The sequence below is a fragment of the Ranitomeya imitator genome, chromosome 9 (genome assembly GCF_032444005.1).
Source record: "Ranitomeya imitator isolate aRanImi1 chromosome 9, aRanImi1.pri, whole genome shotgun sequence".
In the NCBI taxonomy this organism is placed as follows: Eukaryota; Metazoa; Chordata; class Amphibia; order Anura; family Dendrobatidae; genus Ranitomeya; species Ranitomeya imitator.
In genome coordinates this window covers 29,007,529-29,024,851 of record NC_091290.1, presented here as the reverse complement: position 1 = coordinate 29,024,851, position 17,323 = coordinate 29,007,529, and the positions used below count along the sequence as shown (strand labels likewise).

The 17,323-nt window shown below is 43.0% G+C and overlaps 1 protein-coding gene across 1 annotated transcript in view; it reads left to right on the top strand.

Moving 5' to 3' along the window:
* LTBP3 (latent transforming growth factor beta binding protein 3) overlaps nucleotides 1–16,826 on the top strand; it is an 84,838-nt gene extending 68,012 nt beyond the window's left edge. The window contains exons 19-24 of the mRNA XM_069739287.1: nucleotides 6,119–6,247; nucleotides 7,054–7,191; nucleotides 8,247–8,402; nucleotides 8,972–9,055; nucleotides 14,865–14,996; nucleotides 16,558–16,826. Of these exons, the coding sequence (XP_069595388.1) occupies nucleotides 6,119–6,247; nucleotides 7,054–7,191; nucleotides 8,247–8,402; nucleotides 8,972–9,055; nucleotides 14,865–14,996; nucleotides 16,558–16,709 (791 nt within the window). The 3' untranslated portion in view covers nucleotides 16,710–16,826. The remainder of the gene's footprint in view (nucleotides 1–6,118; nucleotides 6,248–7,053; nucleotides 7,192–8,246; nucleotides 8,403–8,971; nucleotides 9,056–14,864; nucleotides 14,997–16,557) is intronic.
* Nucleotides 16,827–17,323: the final 497 nt, after the last annotated feature.

Genomic DNA, 17,323 nt, shown 5'->3' with positions numbered 1-17,323 from the left:
GCTACAGCTGTCTCTTATTACCCCGGCCTGTTTCATCTCCCTCAGCATATCTTTTGCACATTGATAGTGAGCGGGCGGTATGGGTCTATATCTTTCTTTTATTGGGGGATGGTCACTGGTGGGGATTGTGTGTTCTACCCCTTCTATCCGTCCGAAGTCCAATGGGTGTTTACTGAAGACTTGTTCATATTCCGTCACTAGCCTATACACCCCTTGTTTTTGATGGGTAGGTGTTGAATTTATGCCCACGTGTAGCTGTTGGCACCAATCCTCCATTTCTCCATCTGAGCCATTGCCTTCCACCTGACAGGTTGGTTCTAAGGGCTCAATGGTTGTGATGGCATTGTTGTCAACAGTATATAGCTTTGTCATTGTAGCATACCTTGGCAAAGTGACCTCTTCCTCTCCACAGTTCAAAAGTCGTACCGGCACTCGTCCCCGGTGTACCTCGACTATCCCTCGTGCTGTGAGTATAGTGGGCCTGCTGTCGGTGTACACTGGTTCTATTAAGGCTTGATAATCTCGTCCCTTAGTACCAATGGCTGCTCTACACCATACCAGCATTTCTGTTTTTGGTGGGATTACAATAGATGTTGGATCACTTACCCTCACACTGCCGATTTCTCCACCTGCAACTTCTACCTGTTGCCTTAACATCAATACTTTTATTTCCCTCCGGAGAACTCTCTGCTGGCAGGATTGGGCAGTTTCAGCAATTTGCTGTAAGACAGAAATGACTTCGGAAAAGCAGTTCTCTAACACATTCATTCCTATCAATACAGTTGGTTCACAGTTCCGCCGGTCAACATCAACAACAATTATACCCTGTTTCTTCAATTCTACTTTACCAATCTTTATGGTCATCTCCCTGAATCCTAGTTTCGGTACCAACTTACCATTACTGGCCCATATATCTAGTTCAACATCAGAGGGCCCTTTATCAATATCTGCATCAGCCCAGTACCTCTTATAAAGGATATACGGTATAGATGAAATCTGGGAACCTGTGTCCAGCAAAGCGTTGAGGGGGATTCCGTCCAGCACGATAGGGATAATGGGTCGTCCTCCGATGTACCTGTCGTGCCAGGGTGTTGGGCCTTGAAAGTTCATTCCTGCGAAGCGGCCCGCATTCCCAGGGGATTCCCGTTTAAATCACAATCTTGTGCAAAGTGGCCTGGCTGCTGGCAACGGCGGCAAATGGGCTGTCCATCCGGTTGGTAGCGGTCGCGGGGTTGTCCTCTCCATGTCGGGTATCTCCGGGGTCTCATCCATGGAACACCTTCTCTACGGTTTGACAACTCCATCTTGGGTCCTCTCATCTCCTGCATGGTTTTAGCCATTGAAGCAACAACATCAGTTAAAGAGTCAAGCTTTTGTTGAAGAGCCTCATTAGTACTGGGCCCCAGGGGCTTAGCAATGGCCCCGGACATAGCTGATGTCACTGGTACTCCATGTTGTTGAGGAGCCTCTGCCATGAGTTGCGCAGGATCCTGATCCCGAGGTGCCTCTGCCAGCTGGAGACGTATAATGCTCTCCTTTAATTGGGCAAATGTCAATTCAGGGTTCTTAAAAACAAGCATGCTCACATGCCCCCGGTGAGAAGGGGTGTAGAGTCCCTCAATAAATTGATCTCTTAGCAGTTTATCCGCTCCGGTGTTAAAAATGGGTTCAGCCAGTGTAAGTGATTTAAGGGCTTCCTGCAGGTTTAAGGCAAAGTCTCTCACGCCCTCATTAACTTTTTGTTTGCAATTAAAGAATCGTACTTTAGCTTTGCTGCTGGCAGTGGTTTCAAATGTAGCTTTTAATCCAGCAAATATGCGTTCAACAGTGCCTTTTAGATCAGCTGCCCATGCTGTGACTTCTCGCTTAGCATGGCCACTTAACTGCATCATCAGGAGACTAACACGCTGAACTTCACCCACAGGGAACATGTCAAAATGGGCCAGCATCTTTTCTCTGAAATCGTCAAGGGTATTAGGCTCACCTTCATACATTGGAAGCCATGGGCCATCCGGGGTATATGGCATCAGCACCGGCATGATGGGCGCCACTCCTTGCACCGCTGCGCTACCGGACTCTCTATCGACACTCTGTCTTTCAGCTGCATTAGCGTCGCCGGGTGCTGCGGCGTCTCCGTGCTGCGACATACTGTGCCCCCTTAGTTAATCCGGACCCTTCCGGTCCTCCGCTTCCGTCGGGATAGTGTAGATTCGTTCCGCTGTGCAGCAGGATCGATTTTCCCCTTGCTCTGATGTCAGAGCGCTCAGCTTGGTGCCACCCACAATGACACGCCCCCTGCTGCTCCCACCCACCGCGCTCTGTAATGGCGGATTCTGAAGTTTTTCAGTTAGACTGGGGCTCAGGTGATGGCGTAGCTCAATTAACAGTCTCGTGCCTAACGGTTATGAAGTGATTACCTCAGGGGATGGCGGCCATCTTTACTCCATTATAACCAATGGGGAAAAGTCACTTTCAATAGTTTTCAATGGAGAATGGATTTTTCTTTAATAAAGTCAATTTTCAAGATTTTTCATCCAAGTTTTCACAGTTTTGGGCTCCAATCACGGCACACAATACCCGGTATACGGGCTGGCTAGATCCTGTTCGTGACGCCAATTGTGACGCCCAAGAGACCGGGGTACCCAGCACCGGACCAATGGGGTCTGTCTCTTGAGGGGGGTGTCACGGGTGGCTTGACCCGGTGCTGTGGCCTCAGGCAATGCACAGTGTAAAGGGTATCGTGAGGGAACAGGCACTTACTTGATCAGCAGCAGGTTCTCCCAGCGGTGATGATCCCAATCCTGGATAGATGGCTATTGTCCAAATGAAAGACTGAGGCACTGAAACGTTTAACCAGTTTACTTTAACAAAAAAGGATTTACAACCAGTCCTGTCACCGGAGTCTGTATGGGAACTCTGAGTTACTTTGACCCTGCCGGGGTCTTCGCCTCTTATTGTACGCAATATCTGTGTGGCCCTGCTGCTGTATGTGAACTGGCTGCCGGCCCAATCTGTCCCCTCCGGGTCCTGGTTCGACGGGCAACCCGAGTCCTTTTATCGGCTTACCCCCTCCAGGAGTACCGCTGAACTCTGTGTCTGTTGCTGCGTCCGACCATAGTGAAGCTGATATCACCTCACGTTTTTCCGGTTGCTGTATTATATGTAATGAATACAGCCACGGATCCGGTATCCGTCTTTGCGCCTGTTCTGGGTAGTGATTAATGCTACCCGGTTCTCACAATGTCCTTTTTCTCTATCCCTCTTCTCCTAATGCCGGTGATTTAGGCCTGGTAACAGTCACAGGGCTGTTAGAGATTCAACTGTATGACCTCTCACTTTCAGCTCCTTAGTCCAACTGCCAGTTCTTCTCTCAGACCAGAATGGATCAAGGGGAGTCTCTGGAGCTCCCCCTTCTGGCCGGAGGTGGTAGTGCAGTCTTGCTATTTTAGTATTTGCATTTACTGTCAGTAACTATTTTTGTGGCAAATACCCCTAGGGGTGCCACAATAACATAATTTAATAAATACAATGGCATGTAAAAGTTTGGGCACCCTGGTCAAAATTAATATTATTGTAAACTGTTAAGCAAGTTGAAGATGAATGATCTGTAAAAGGCCTAAAGTTAAAGAACACGCATTTTCTTTGTATTTTAGGCAAAATATTTTTAGGCATCTTTTATATTTTAAAAATTACAAAAAGGAAAATGGGCCAATGCAAATGTTTGGACACTCTTGGAGATTACTTGTTAGATAACTATGACCAAGGTTTAAGACATCAGTTAGCCTGTTAGGGTTATGGCTTGTTCACTATCATCGTTAGGAAAGGTCATGTAATGCAAATTTCCCAGCTTTATAAAAACCCAGCGTCCTCTAACCTTGTGCCAAAAACCAGCAGCCACGGGTTCTTCTAAGCAGCTGCCTGGCACTTTGAAAAAACAAATAGAGGCCCACAAAGCAGGAGAAGACAATAAGATAGCAAAGTGTTTTCAAGTTGTCCTTTCCTCAGTTCGAAATGTAATTAAGAAATGGCAGTTAACAGGAACAGTGGAGGTCAAGATAAGGTCTGGAAGACCAAGCAACATTTCAGTGAGAGCTGCTTGTAGGACTGCTAAAGAGGCAAATCAGAATCTCTGCTTCACTGAAAAAGACCTTCAGAAAACGTTTGCAGACTCTGGACTCCAGACTCTGGAATTGTGGTACATGGTACTACTGTTCAGAGATACCTGAACAAATATGGCCTTCATGGATGAGTCATCAGAAGATTTTCTTCATGGAAGTCATCAGAAGAAAACCTCTCCTGCGTCCTCACAATAAAATTCAGTGTCAGAAGTAAGCAAAAGAACATCAAAACAACCCTGATTCATTTTGGAAACAAGTCCTGTAGATCGATGAAGTTAACATAGAACTCTTTGGCCCCTGGGTGAATATAATCTAACCTCTTTTTCTTATCTCTCAGGATACATTGAGGGGGGGGGGGGGCTTATCTAAAGCATTCCAGAATGCTGTAGATAAGCCCCTGATGCTGGTGGGCTTAGCTCACCATCGATTTTGGGGGTGACAGGTTCCCTTTAATCATGGAGGTGGATCAATCATGCTTTAGGGTTGTGTTGCAGCAAATGGCAAGGGAAACATTTCACGGGAAGAGGGAAGAATGGATTCAATGAAATTTCAACAAAATTCTTGATGCAAACATAACACCATCTGTAAAAGAGCTGAAGTGGAAAAGAGGATGGCTTCTACAAATTGATGATTCCAATTACAACGCAAAATTTCACAATAGATTACCTCAAAAGGAGCAAGCTAAAGGTTTTACAGTGGCCCTCACAGTCCCCTAATCTGGGACTCGAGTATAAGACTGGTATGCATGGCCTGTCAAAATAATAGAACTATCAAGTATTTTACATACAATGAAAAGTTGTATTGGAGCTTCCACTATACGTAGGTTTTATGGAATTTAAAAAAAAAATTTCATCAGACCTGTTTGTACGTGTTTGTGGACTGCAATCGAATCAGAATACCCAGCACGACCACTGGGACTCCTGATCGGACCTAAGTGAATATAAGGCCTGTCAGGAAACCCACCAGTCATGCAGGGTATTCCAATCCGAGCATGAACAGTGTTTCATGGACATGTAAAACTGGCCTTATGGTGCGCTACAAATGAAAATACTAGTTAGGCTGCTTTCACACATCAGGTTTTTGGAGTCAGGCTGAATCCGGCGAATTGTGAAAAAAATGGATCCGTTGCAAATTGTGAAAAACTGATGCGACGTATCCATTTTTTTGCTGGATCCGACTACCTGATATCCAGGGTCTAGCTGTACCGGGAGAGAGGGAGAGAGAGAAAATATGAATCTCCCAGACCGGAAATCGCTACTAAGCATACTCTCAAAAAAAAAATTGGAGCATGCTCAGTTTAAGAAACCGGAATACGTCGCCGGATTCCGTCTTTTGACTGATCCGGCGCCATAGGCTTCCATTCTAGCAAACGCCGGATGGCGCTGGATCCTTCACTGTCCGGCAAAAAACGGATGAAATGTGGGGCCAATCCAGCGCAAAACAGCGCTAATACAAGTCTATGAGGAAAAAAAACAGACCCGGCGGAAAATTTTGCCGGATCCGGTTTTTCCAAAATTCTCCGGCTTGAGCCTGCCGGCAAAAACCTGATGTGTGAAAGTAGCCTGAGATGTAGCAACTTCCAGCATCCTGGTGATCACAAGAATCAATACAGAAAGGAACATTGCAGATACCCAAAAAAAACGTTTTCCTGACTTTCACAATCAAGTGTCTTACATTTTGTAATAGCCAGCACCAGATCTACAACTAATACTACTTTTAGGGATTGTAAAAAAGGAGGATTTTTTTTCTACCCGTGTCTCACTAGTTTCCGCGACCAAGACATTTGGCACTGTCCTGCTGAATTAAGACCGGGGCTGTGCCTCACTGGTGAAGCTTACCTTACAGTTTGAGAAATCGAGAAATAAAAGTTAAAAATTAAACCACATAGTTACTTACATAGTGTCAGAAAAAAAACACTATCCGATGCATTTGACCAGATTCATAGGTGCATGCAATATTTCCAGAAACTTGTTTCTAATTTTGAATTTCATTTTCTATAGACATTGATGAATGTGAGCTATTTGGGCAAGAAATTTGCAAGGAAGGAAAGTGTGTGAATACACAACCCAGCTATGAATGTTACTGCAAACATGGGTACTATTACGATACTCGATTACTGCAATGCATGGGTAAGAAAAAAAATGAAGCGTTTCAGTAAAACATAACTTTCCTTGGTTTGTCAGAACCATTAGCTATGTCTTTATTCTCAGACTGAGATAAGGGGGCAAGAGTAATTCAAATTTATGGGCGGTTTATTTTTTAATATTTTTTAAACCTTTTTTTGTGTTTAGTTACCCTTTTATTTTTAGTCCCTCTAGGGGACTTGAGCCTCTAACTTGAGCCCTAGCTTATAGTTTCATTACTTCAATTATATACTGCAATATCTTATTATATAGTATGGAATATCTTAGTTTATAGTAAAGATCACATTTTCCTATAAATACCAGCCACAAGCAGGGATTTATGGAAGTACAAAGGTGGTGACAACAGGGGCATGACTGATTGTCACGGCAATTCCTTGGCACCCCAAGATTGCTTTTTTTGGATAACAATGGGCACCGGAAAGGGTGTGTCAATGGCACTGAACCACTTCAGCGCATCCAAGGGGTTATTCATGATTGTAGCTATCTCTGGTTGCTGTTATTCGAGACAGGTGATGGCTGTATATCACAGATGGCACCTGTGTTGTATGGTGCGGACACAGCTCCTGAGCTGACGAAGAGCTCTTGATATGTCCTACATTGGGAAGAGTTTTTCTATCCCTCTGCGTAGAGTAGTGTACTTCACTATGCTATTGTCAGGTCTACAAATGTAAAAAGTCAAATTTTGATACTACAAATTCTTATTTTTTTTGTAACCAGTAATAATTCCTAAAATGCATATAATTACAGACTGTAACCAGAGGCATAACACCTTTTTGCATGTTGCCCTACAGACGTAGATGAATGCGTAGATGAGTCGAATTGCATAAATGGCCAGTGCATTAACAACCGCGGCTCCTTCTACTGTCGCTGTCCTCTTCAGATGCAATACCACGCTGAGCAAAAGCGCTGTATACCCAATCCTGAACTAGGTAAGAACGCCGTAAACATCTCAGAAATCCTGCCTTTACCATGATATCGACAACCATAAAATTATCTTTGAATAGCTGTAGAAGAGAGTTTCGCAGACCAGTCCTCCGGGATCCCCGACAGGTCACATGTGCAAAACCACATGTAAATGTATGCGGTCATTGTAAATCGCCGACAAGATGCGACTATGAGCAAGATTGGAATTCGTCAAAACAAAGATGTTTCTCGATTTTTTTTTTTTTAAAGGGAATTTGTCAACAGGTTTTGTAATGTAATCTAAGAGCGGTGCAATGTACGGGCCGAGACCCTGATTCCAGGGATGTATCACTTGCTGGGCTGCTTGGTGCAGTTTTGTTAGAATCCCTATTTTGTCTGAGCTGTGTATAACCCCGCCCACACCACTGATTTGTAACTTCCTGTTTACACTGCGAGCAAGCGGCAAATCAGCGTTGGGGGCGGAGTCACACAAAATAGCTGGACTGAGCTGCACATAAGGTCAGTGATAATCTGCAGCTGATAAAATATTGATTATATTGAAACTACAGCACGCAGCAGTGACACATCGTTGTAATCAGGGTCTTTTGTCCTGTATTATGATGCTCTCAGATTAAATGGCAAAAACCTACTGACAGATTCCTTTAAAATATATGGCATCCTGTCAAACTGCTCAAAATAAGCTTCAACTGAAGCAGTCTGTCACTTAGCATGTACCTTTCTGACAGCAGCATATAACAGAGGGAGAGATGTGATTGTGTGGGCCATCGTAAAAAAAATAAAGGGATCGTCCAGGCATATAATATTGATGACCCATCCTGAAGATGCGCGAGAGGCAATGGGAAGGACAATTGTTTTTTTTTTTTACCATAAGTAATGTCCCACATGCAAAGCTGTGATACAACCGGGTAAAGCCTAAGAAATATTACTTCTTTTTAAAAACAAAGTATATTTAATCTAATTATATATTATTTATGTGCCTCATGTGCAGCACCTGAAAATAATTGAACTGCGGATAGAATCCAGAATGGAAATCAATCTTAAACTATATTTTCCACTTTAGATCGCACCGAGGGTCTGGACATCTGCTGGATGATACGAGGTACAGACGGGATATGTTCTCATCAAATGAACGGCCCTCAGCTGTCACTGAATGAATGTTGCTGTCGACAAGGTCAAGGTTGGGGTCTTAGGTGCCACTCTTGCCCTCCCAGGCATGGTAAGGATTTAGCAAAGAAAGAAGAAAGAAAATCAATCCGCGTTCATTTTTAGAATAAACTCAAAATTAACAAAATTTGATCAAAAAATCCAAAATAATTTAACGGTTAATTAGAAGGAACTTCCAATTACCGTAATTTCTACCTGTTGTTTGTGACACCAATATTACCCAGGACAAAAAAAAGGCCCATGTTCGATCAATATAAAAGGTATAATATTCCCAGCTAAAGCGACAAACAAAAACGAATGTGAACCCATACAAACATTTTAGGGCAGGTGCAGACGGCCACAGGTTGTCTCATCCGAAAGAATTGGGATGATTATGCAAATGACACTCGGATCAAACTATGATCAGATTCTCCCAGGTGAGAAGATGGAGAAAAAAAAATAATCTATTGTCTTCATTCTATCAGTCGAACTGTCATCTGTATGTAATCCTATGTCTTCAACACAACCATTGACTTGCATTAATCTATTTTTTTCATAAACCAGACTGTATTCTGTATTGAATCATAACTTCTTGTAACATGAAAAAAAATGACATCTTGTTATTTACTATGTATTTTTCAGCTTTGGCCTGCTCAGTCTCTCACAGCGGTGCAAATTCATTCTGGGAGTTTAGTGCACATCATGTAAAAAGAAAGTCACGGAGAGGTATTGTATAAAAGTTTCCCTATTTATTGTCAGTGGGTTATATTTATATTTAGGGTAAGTTCATTGCGAGCTTGCGGCATATCATTCTGTGATTCTTCGGTCCCAGCAAATCCTAGCCTTCCGTGCCAGCATTTGATCCCACGTGGAGGTCAAGATGAGCAGAGACTAGCAGAGAAACCTTACTGGGACCAGAGAAATCAATAGAAGAGATTACTGCAGTTTTATAAAACTCAGCTTCTCTACATGTCGGACAGCCATTCCAATCCAGTGTCAGGTGACTTCCAACCAGAGTACACCTCATTCTACTTAATGTGCTTCTGATTAGGTGATCACCGGAACCAAATCTTATTTAATGAAGGAAAGTATAAAAAAAACCTGCTGTGGTGTTCACAATCCTTTTGCAATAGGACAATCTGGATGGCAAAAACAAGTGCTAGTAATATCCAAAAGGTAATTGGAATGAAAAAATAATTTTTAACCCTGCCAAAGGAGTTGAAACATCTTGAGAGAGGAAGAGAAGGGCTCAATTCTGGCTTTACTAGCAGAGGGACACAGTAAGCGTCATATGTTGCCTCCATCCTTAAAATTTCCATTACAACAAGGTCAAGCAGCAGACATTGGGGACAACAAAGCTACAGACCGGCAGAGGGCGAAAACGACTCTGCACTGACCGGGATGACCGTCATCTTATTCGAATGTCACTCAGCAAAGGCAGGATGACATCAAGTGACCTACAAAAGGAATGGCAAATGGAAGCTGGGGTGAAGTGCACGGCAAGAACAGTTTGTAACAGGCTCTTAGAGGCAGGACTCAAGTCATATAAAGCTAGAAAAAAAAAGCCTTTCATCAATGAGAAAATGAGAAGCAAAGGAGAGCCAGGATGAAGTTTGCCAAAGACCATAAGGATTGGACCATAGAGAACTGGAGTAAGGTAATCTTCTCTGATGAGTCTAATTTTCAGCTTTGCAAAACACTTGGTCGTCTAATCGTTAGAAGGAGACCTGGAGAGGCGTACAAGCCACAGTGTCTTGCACCCTCTATGAAATTTGGTGGAGGATCGGTGATGATCTGGGGATGCTTCAGCATGGCTGGAATTGGGCAGGTTAATCTTTGCGAGGGACGTATGAATCAAGTGGCATACAAGCTTATCCTGGAAAAACAGTTGATTCCTTCTGCTCAGGCAATGTTCCCCAACTCTGAGGACTGGTTTCTCCAGCAGGACAATGTGCCATGCCACACAGCTAGGTCAATCATGGTGTGGATGAAGGACCACCACATCACATCCCTGTCATGGGCAGCCCAATCTCCAGACCTGAACCCCATTGAAAACCTCTGGAATGTAATCAAGAGGATGATGGATAGTCACAAGCCATCAAACAAAGAAGAACTGCTTACATTTTTGTACCAGGAGTGGCATAAGGTCACCCAAAAACAGTGTGAAAGACTGGTGGAAAGCATGCAAAAACGCATGAAAGCTGTGATTAAAAATCATGGTTATTCCACAAAATATTGATTTCTGAACTCTTCCCGAGTTAAAACATTAGTATTGTTGTTTCTAAATGATTATGAACTTGCATTTTTTGCATTATTTGAGGTCTGCAGGCAATGCATTTTTTTTTGTTATTTTCACCATTTCTCATTTTCAGAAAATAAATACAAAGTTTATTGCTTGAAACTTTGGAGACATGTTGTCAGTAGTTTATAGAATAAAAGGACAATTTACATTTTACTCAAAAATATACCTATAAAGAAAAAAAATCAGACAAACTGAACATTTTGCAGTCGTCTCTTAATTTTTGCCAGAGCTGTATATAAATATATACATTGCTCAAAAAAAATAAAGGGAACACTTAAACAACAGAATATAACTCCAAGTAAATCAAACTTCTGTGAAATCAGACTGTCCACTTAGGAAGCAACACTGATTGACAATCAATTTCACATGCTGTTGTGCAAATGGAATAGACAACAGATGGAAATTATTGGCAATTATCAAGACACCCTCAATAAAGGAATGGTTCTGCAGGTGGGGACCACAGACCACATCTCAGTACCAATGCTTTCTGGCTGATGTTTTGTTCTCTTTTGAATGTTGGTTGTGCTTTCACACTCCTGGTACCATGAGACGGACTCTATAACCCACACAAGTGGCTCAGGTAGTGCAGCTCATCCAGGATGGCACATCAATGCGAGCTGTGGCAAGGTTTGCTGTGTCTGTCAGCGTAGCGTCCAGAGGCTGGAGGCGCTACCAGGAGACAGGCCAGTGCACCAGGAGACATGGAGGGGGCCGTAGGAGGGCAACAACCCAGCAGCAGGACCGCTACCTCAGCCTTTGTGCAAGGAGTAACAGGAGGAGCACTGCCAGAGCCCTGCAAAATGACCTCCAGCAGGCCACAAATGTGCATGTGTCTGCACAGTTAGACACCGACTCAATGAGGATGGTCTGAGTGCCCGACGTCCACAGATGGGGGTTGTGCTCACAGCCCAACACCGTGCAGGATGCTTGGCATTTGCCACAGAACACCAGGATTGGCAAACTCGCCACTGGTGCCCTGTGCTCTTCACAGATGAAAGCAGATTCACATTGAGCCCATGTGACAGACATGAGTCTGGAGACGCTTTGGAGAGCGATCTGCTGCCTGCAACATCCTTCAGCATGACCGGTTTGGCAGTGGGTCAGTAATGGTGTGGGGTGGCATTTCTTTGGAGGGCCGCACAGCCCTCCATGAGCTCGCCAGAGGTAGCCTAACTGCCATTAGATACCGAGATGAGATCCTCAGACCCCTTGTGAGACCATATGCTGGTGCGGTTGGCCCTGGGTTCCTCCTAATGCAGGACAATGCCAGACCTCATGTGGCTGGAGTGTGTCAGCAGTTCCTGCAAGATGTAGGCATTGAAGCTATGGACTGGCCTGCCCGTTCCCCAGACCATAATCCGATAGAACACATCTGGGACAACATGCCTCGCATCATCCACCGTCACGTTGCACCACAGACTGTCCAGAAGTTGGTGGATGCTTTAGTCCAGGTCTGGGAGGAGATCCCTCAGGAGACCATCTGTCGCCTCATCAGGAGCATGCCCAGGCGTTGTAGGGAGGTCATACAGGCACATGGAGGCCACACACACTACTGAGCATTATTTCCTTGTCTTGAGGCATTTCCACTGAAGTTGGATCAGCCTGTAACTTCATTTTCCACTTTGATGTTGAGCATCATTCCAACTCCAGACCTCCGTTGGATATTAGTAGTGATTTACGATGATCATTTTTAGTTTTTTTTTTTCTCAACACATTCCACTATGTAATGAATAAAGATTTACAACTGGAATATTTAATTCAGTGATATCTAGGATGTGGGATTTTAGTGTTCCCTTTATTTTTTTTGAGCTGTGTATATACATATGTATTTTTTATATTTAATTTTTTTCAATTCTTTTATTTTGCGATATCACTTACTCATTTCGCTGCGGGTTCGCAGTGGACTCCATCCACTATGTTGCTTATTTATTGCAGATTTTAGCTACCCATTCATGACAATGGACAAGATTAACAATCAATTAGCAATATTTACTCAGGTGAAATTGACACGCTACAGATTAGAAAATCTGCCAAAACAAATGTGTCTGAGGCAAATCCTTAAGGTACCGTCACACTAGACGATATCGCTAGCGATCCGTGACGTTGCAGCGTCCTGGCTAGCGATATCGTCCAGTGTGACAGGCAGCAGCGATCAGGCCCCTGCTGGGAGATCGCTGGTCGGGGAAGAAAGTCCAGAACTTTATTTCGTCGCTGGATCTCCCGTAGACATCGCTGAATCGGCGTGTGTGACACCGATTCAGCGATGTCTTCACTGGTAACCAGGGTAAACATCGGGTAACTAAGCGCAGGGCCGTGCTTAGTAACCCGATGTTTACCCTGGTTACCATCGTTAAAGTAAAAAAACAAACACTACATACTTACCTACCGCTGTCTGTCCTCCAGCGCTGTGCTCTGCTCTCCTCCTGCACTGACTGTGAGCGTCGGTCAGCCGGAAAGCAGAGCGGTGACGTCACCGCTCTGCTTTCCGGCCACTGTGCTCACACAGACAGTACAGGAGGAGAGCAGAGCACAGCGCCGGGGACAGACAGCGGTAGGTAAGTATGTAGTGTTTGTTTTTTTTACTTTTAGGATGGTAACCAGGGTAAACATCGGGTTACTAAGCGCGGCCCTGCGCTTAGTTACCCGATGTTTACCCTGGTTACCGGCATCGTTGGTCGCTGGAGAGCTGTCGGTGTGACAGCTCTCCAGCGATCAAACAGCGACGCTGCAGCGATCCGGATCGTTGTCGGTATCGCTGCAGCGTCGCTAAGTGTGACGGTACCTTTAGAATTGTAGTTCTGCACAATAATATCACTAGACTATTGTGAGAAATTAGATTTAGATCAGGAAACGTTTCCCTTGTTATTTTCAGGAGTTATCTGATAAGGAATTTTTCCTAGGTTAATTATTAACCTATTACTCATGTTTTGTTATCAATCAAAATATAAAAACGCATGAAAAAATATGTGAAAAAAGTACCATTCAGAAGAAGCCTATGCACTTATTGTGCTTTGACACAAAACATATGTCAGACATGAGGCAGCCTTTGCCATCAGCAGCACAGACTGCACTTTCGATATTGTGCTCTTTTGTCTGTGTGCAAATCCATACAGAAGTAGAGAAAATGTAATGACTGATGCTGGTACAGAAAGGCCTGGTACCAGTGTGTTCATGCCTAGGAACAGTGAAGGTTTGGTTATAGCACCATCAAATTCGAGCAAGGTTCTACTGAAAAGAGATGTTCTCCATTAAAGTACACTCCTCAACATTGAAATTATAACACCTTGAAGGAAAAATTGTGGAGATCACTAGATGAGTAGACATATTACTGATATGCAAAAGATTTAAAAAAAAAAAAAAAATGGCAACATTTCCAACAAATCTCGATTTTTCTTTCAGTATGGAATACACGCGCCACTACAGATATCCCCACACTTACAACCTTGGTTATCATCAATGAGGTTATTTAGGTTACCTGAGAAATGTTTTGCCACAATGAATGCACTTTGGCAAATCATCGAGATCCGCTGCTGGCAGCATCTTTTGCAATTGCCGATCAATGATGTCCCAGATGTGCTCAATAGGAGACAAGTTCGGAGGTGCTACAGGTTAAAGAAGTTTATTATTGCCATTTATGGAAACAGGAACACATGGGCTACTTGCACAGTGAACAAGTCTGTATGATCATGTTCACACACCACCAAGAAACCTGAAGACACAAAAGAGAATAGTAAAACCAAAAACACTCAGTTTGAAAAAATGTTGCAGTAATCCGCAAGTGCTAGTAAAAGATGTAAAAAACAGGGTATTTGGTTGATACGTTTTTTGCAAAAAATGTATACTAAGCTGCTCTACCAAACTTCACGGTATACCCTTATCAGAGCAGTCCTAATTAATGTATGCAATCCCTATCTGATGTATTTAAAAACCTGATCATCTGTATATTACCTGTGTGAACAGGGTTCAGAGAGGAAAAATCCATGTGTGCATACAGGGTAGAACAGCTTTTGTGCAGATAGCCCAAGAGGAGTGGTGGAACTCCCCAGTCTTGTAGACACAAGAGAACAATTATGGAAACAGGAACAGATGGGCTACTTGCACAGTGAACAAGTCTGCCGATCAATGATGTCCCAGATGTGCTCAATAGGAGACAAGTTCGGAGGTGCTACAGGTTAAAGAAGTTTATTATTGCCATTTATGTTTATAAAACACAAATGATATGTCTCCTTTTAGATGGGGAGAGCTCCGAGGAGGTGTCTGAGGAGTGCCATTGTGCCAATGGTCGTTGTGCGAGAGGTACTCATGGACTTTCATGTGAGTGCCAGAGTGGCTTCCAACTGGATATCACTAGAACACGCTGCACTGGTGAGTCAAAACTAGTACTAGATAAATGTGTCTCTTGCTTTTAGTTGCATTTCTATTTTCCTGTCCTATCTGGAATTCCAAAGAATTACTGCCTCTCAGTGTAACAATGACAAGCTATCTATAAAGTAAAGAATGTTATCTAGCCGTTTGGATATAAAACCTTACCAATTTATTAGTTCAGCTTAAAAGATTCCAGGTTCGTTAAAAATACTGCATCAAGGTGAAAACAGACGCGTTTCAGACATTGAATTGTCCTTAGCCATGGTTTTAAGCAATTTATAGGCCATTCCTTTGGCAAAGCCTAATGAACAGGTACTTTTGGTAAACTTGGGGGTGTTTGATAGGCCCCTGGCTGCCATTGTAACCTAATTTGGCACCAAAGGAAAGAAATCTCCGTAAATAATGAGTTTCCTTTCTCTGTCAAACACCTTACATACCACATTAACTATTGACTGCAGAAACTTTCCATGATAAAAATATACAACATTCTGTGCCAAAGTGTATAAAAGGTATCATGGTTTTAATTAATAAGTTAAAGGGGCTATTAAAACAATAAAGAAATCAATTATCCCTTTTCCACAGGATACATGATACATGTATAATCACTAGAATGGAGTTCTCGAGTCTCCCATTTATCTTCACTACACAACCACATTGAGGAGTTGTAGGTAGTGAAGCATGTTTCTCTCAAGCCAACATACATCCAAAGGAGCGGAAATGTGCAGGTGTGAACAGTTTTCCATTGAAACTCCTACTCTCTGTGGTCATAAAGTGAGCAGGAACGGTGGGTTGGAGAATCCCCATCTACTAAGCAGTGATGGAGCATCTACGGATTTAGACATTTGCTCTGATGCTGAGTCAATTCTCACAAATAAGCTGTGGATCAGGATAGTCAAGAGGGTCCGAGGTCAATAGCCAGGAGAGTATGTCAAACAGAAGAGAGAAATGAAGGGGTAGTCAGGTAATGATCCAAGGTCAAAATACCAGGAGGATAGCGAATCGGAGCAAAGGAGTTAAACAAACAGATGGTCAGAACGAAGTTCAAGGACAGGCAGTGTTATATCAACAAGCAAAACACTAGGCATATAGGAAACAAACCACACTGAGCTGAAGCTACATTTGGCACCTATTTAGGGCTGTCAGCCCTGTTAAGTAGCTGACAAATCAAGGGAACAGTGAGCATCTGGCAAGAGCTCAGCACCACCCAGTATCAGATTGGATGGTCGAGCTGTCAATCAAAACACAGACAGTTCAGCACACCCTTGACCTGGACTGGACAACTGAGCTGTCAATCACTGCACAGACCACTCAGCATGCCCCACACCATACTGGATGACTGAGCTGTCAATCACTGCATCCTAAGACACACCGAGGGGAGGATTTGTTACAATTGCCACCTATCCTGTGAATAGGCGATTAATATTTTTTATGAGATAACCCCTTTTAGGGATAATCCTAGAATATGTAGAAAATAACTAATAGTACTAATAGTGGAAAGATGTATACTAATAGAATTTTGACAGTTTCATATCAGTGTTTTGAATTTTGCTTGATCTGACAGATCTGGATGAATGTAGACAAAAGAATCCAAGAGGAGCTCTCTGCAAAAACAGCCGTTGTATAAATACAATGGGGTCATTCCGGTGTGTGTGTAAAGCAGGTTATACACGATCTCGACATCCTCACATATGTGTGCTGCAGAGGAAAAGATAGCACGATCTCAGCACCAGATCATTACCTGTCAATACTGACGTGCCTCAACAAAGTAAGACTCACAAACTCTTCATCATGGAAAACGAGATGTGATATGGATTAAAGTATTGAGGAATATGTTCTTTGCGGTAAATCTCTGTTCAGCAAAGGCTCATGCTTATAGTGTCTGGATATTTATGAATAGGGGACCTATATACACCCCTCTTGTACAGGCATAATGCTCTCCACCTATATCCAAGTAGTAGGAAAAGTGTCTATATGTATATAGGCATGCACACCGATGCAGAATATATGCTATCTGTTTGCATGTGGATTATGGTATTCCAGATTTGAGTTTCTCTATCATTTAGATATTAATGTACATATAAACCTATAATATTTAAAGGTTTCTAACTATTTTATATAAGCCAGTTTCAAAGGCAAATGCACTTTTTTTTAGGCATGTGGATGTCCACCAATAATAAATGGTTCAGCTCCCAACTGAGAAGTAGGAAAGTTGGTGTGTCATATATATATGCAACATTGGCAAATTTCTATTTAGTTCTACCATATTTTTCGGACTATAAGACGCAGCGGACCATAAGACGCACCCCAAATTTGGGGTGAAAATTGCA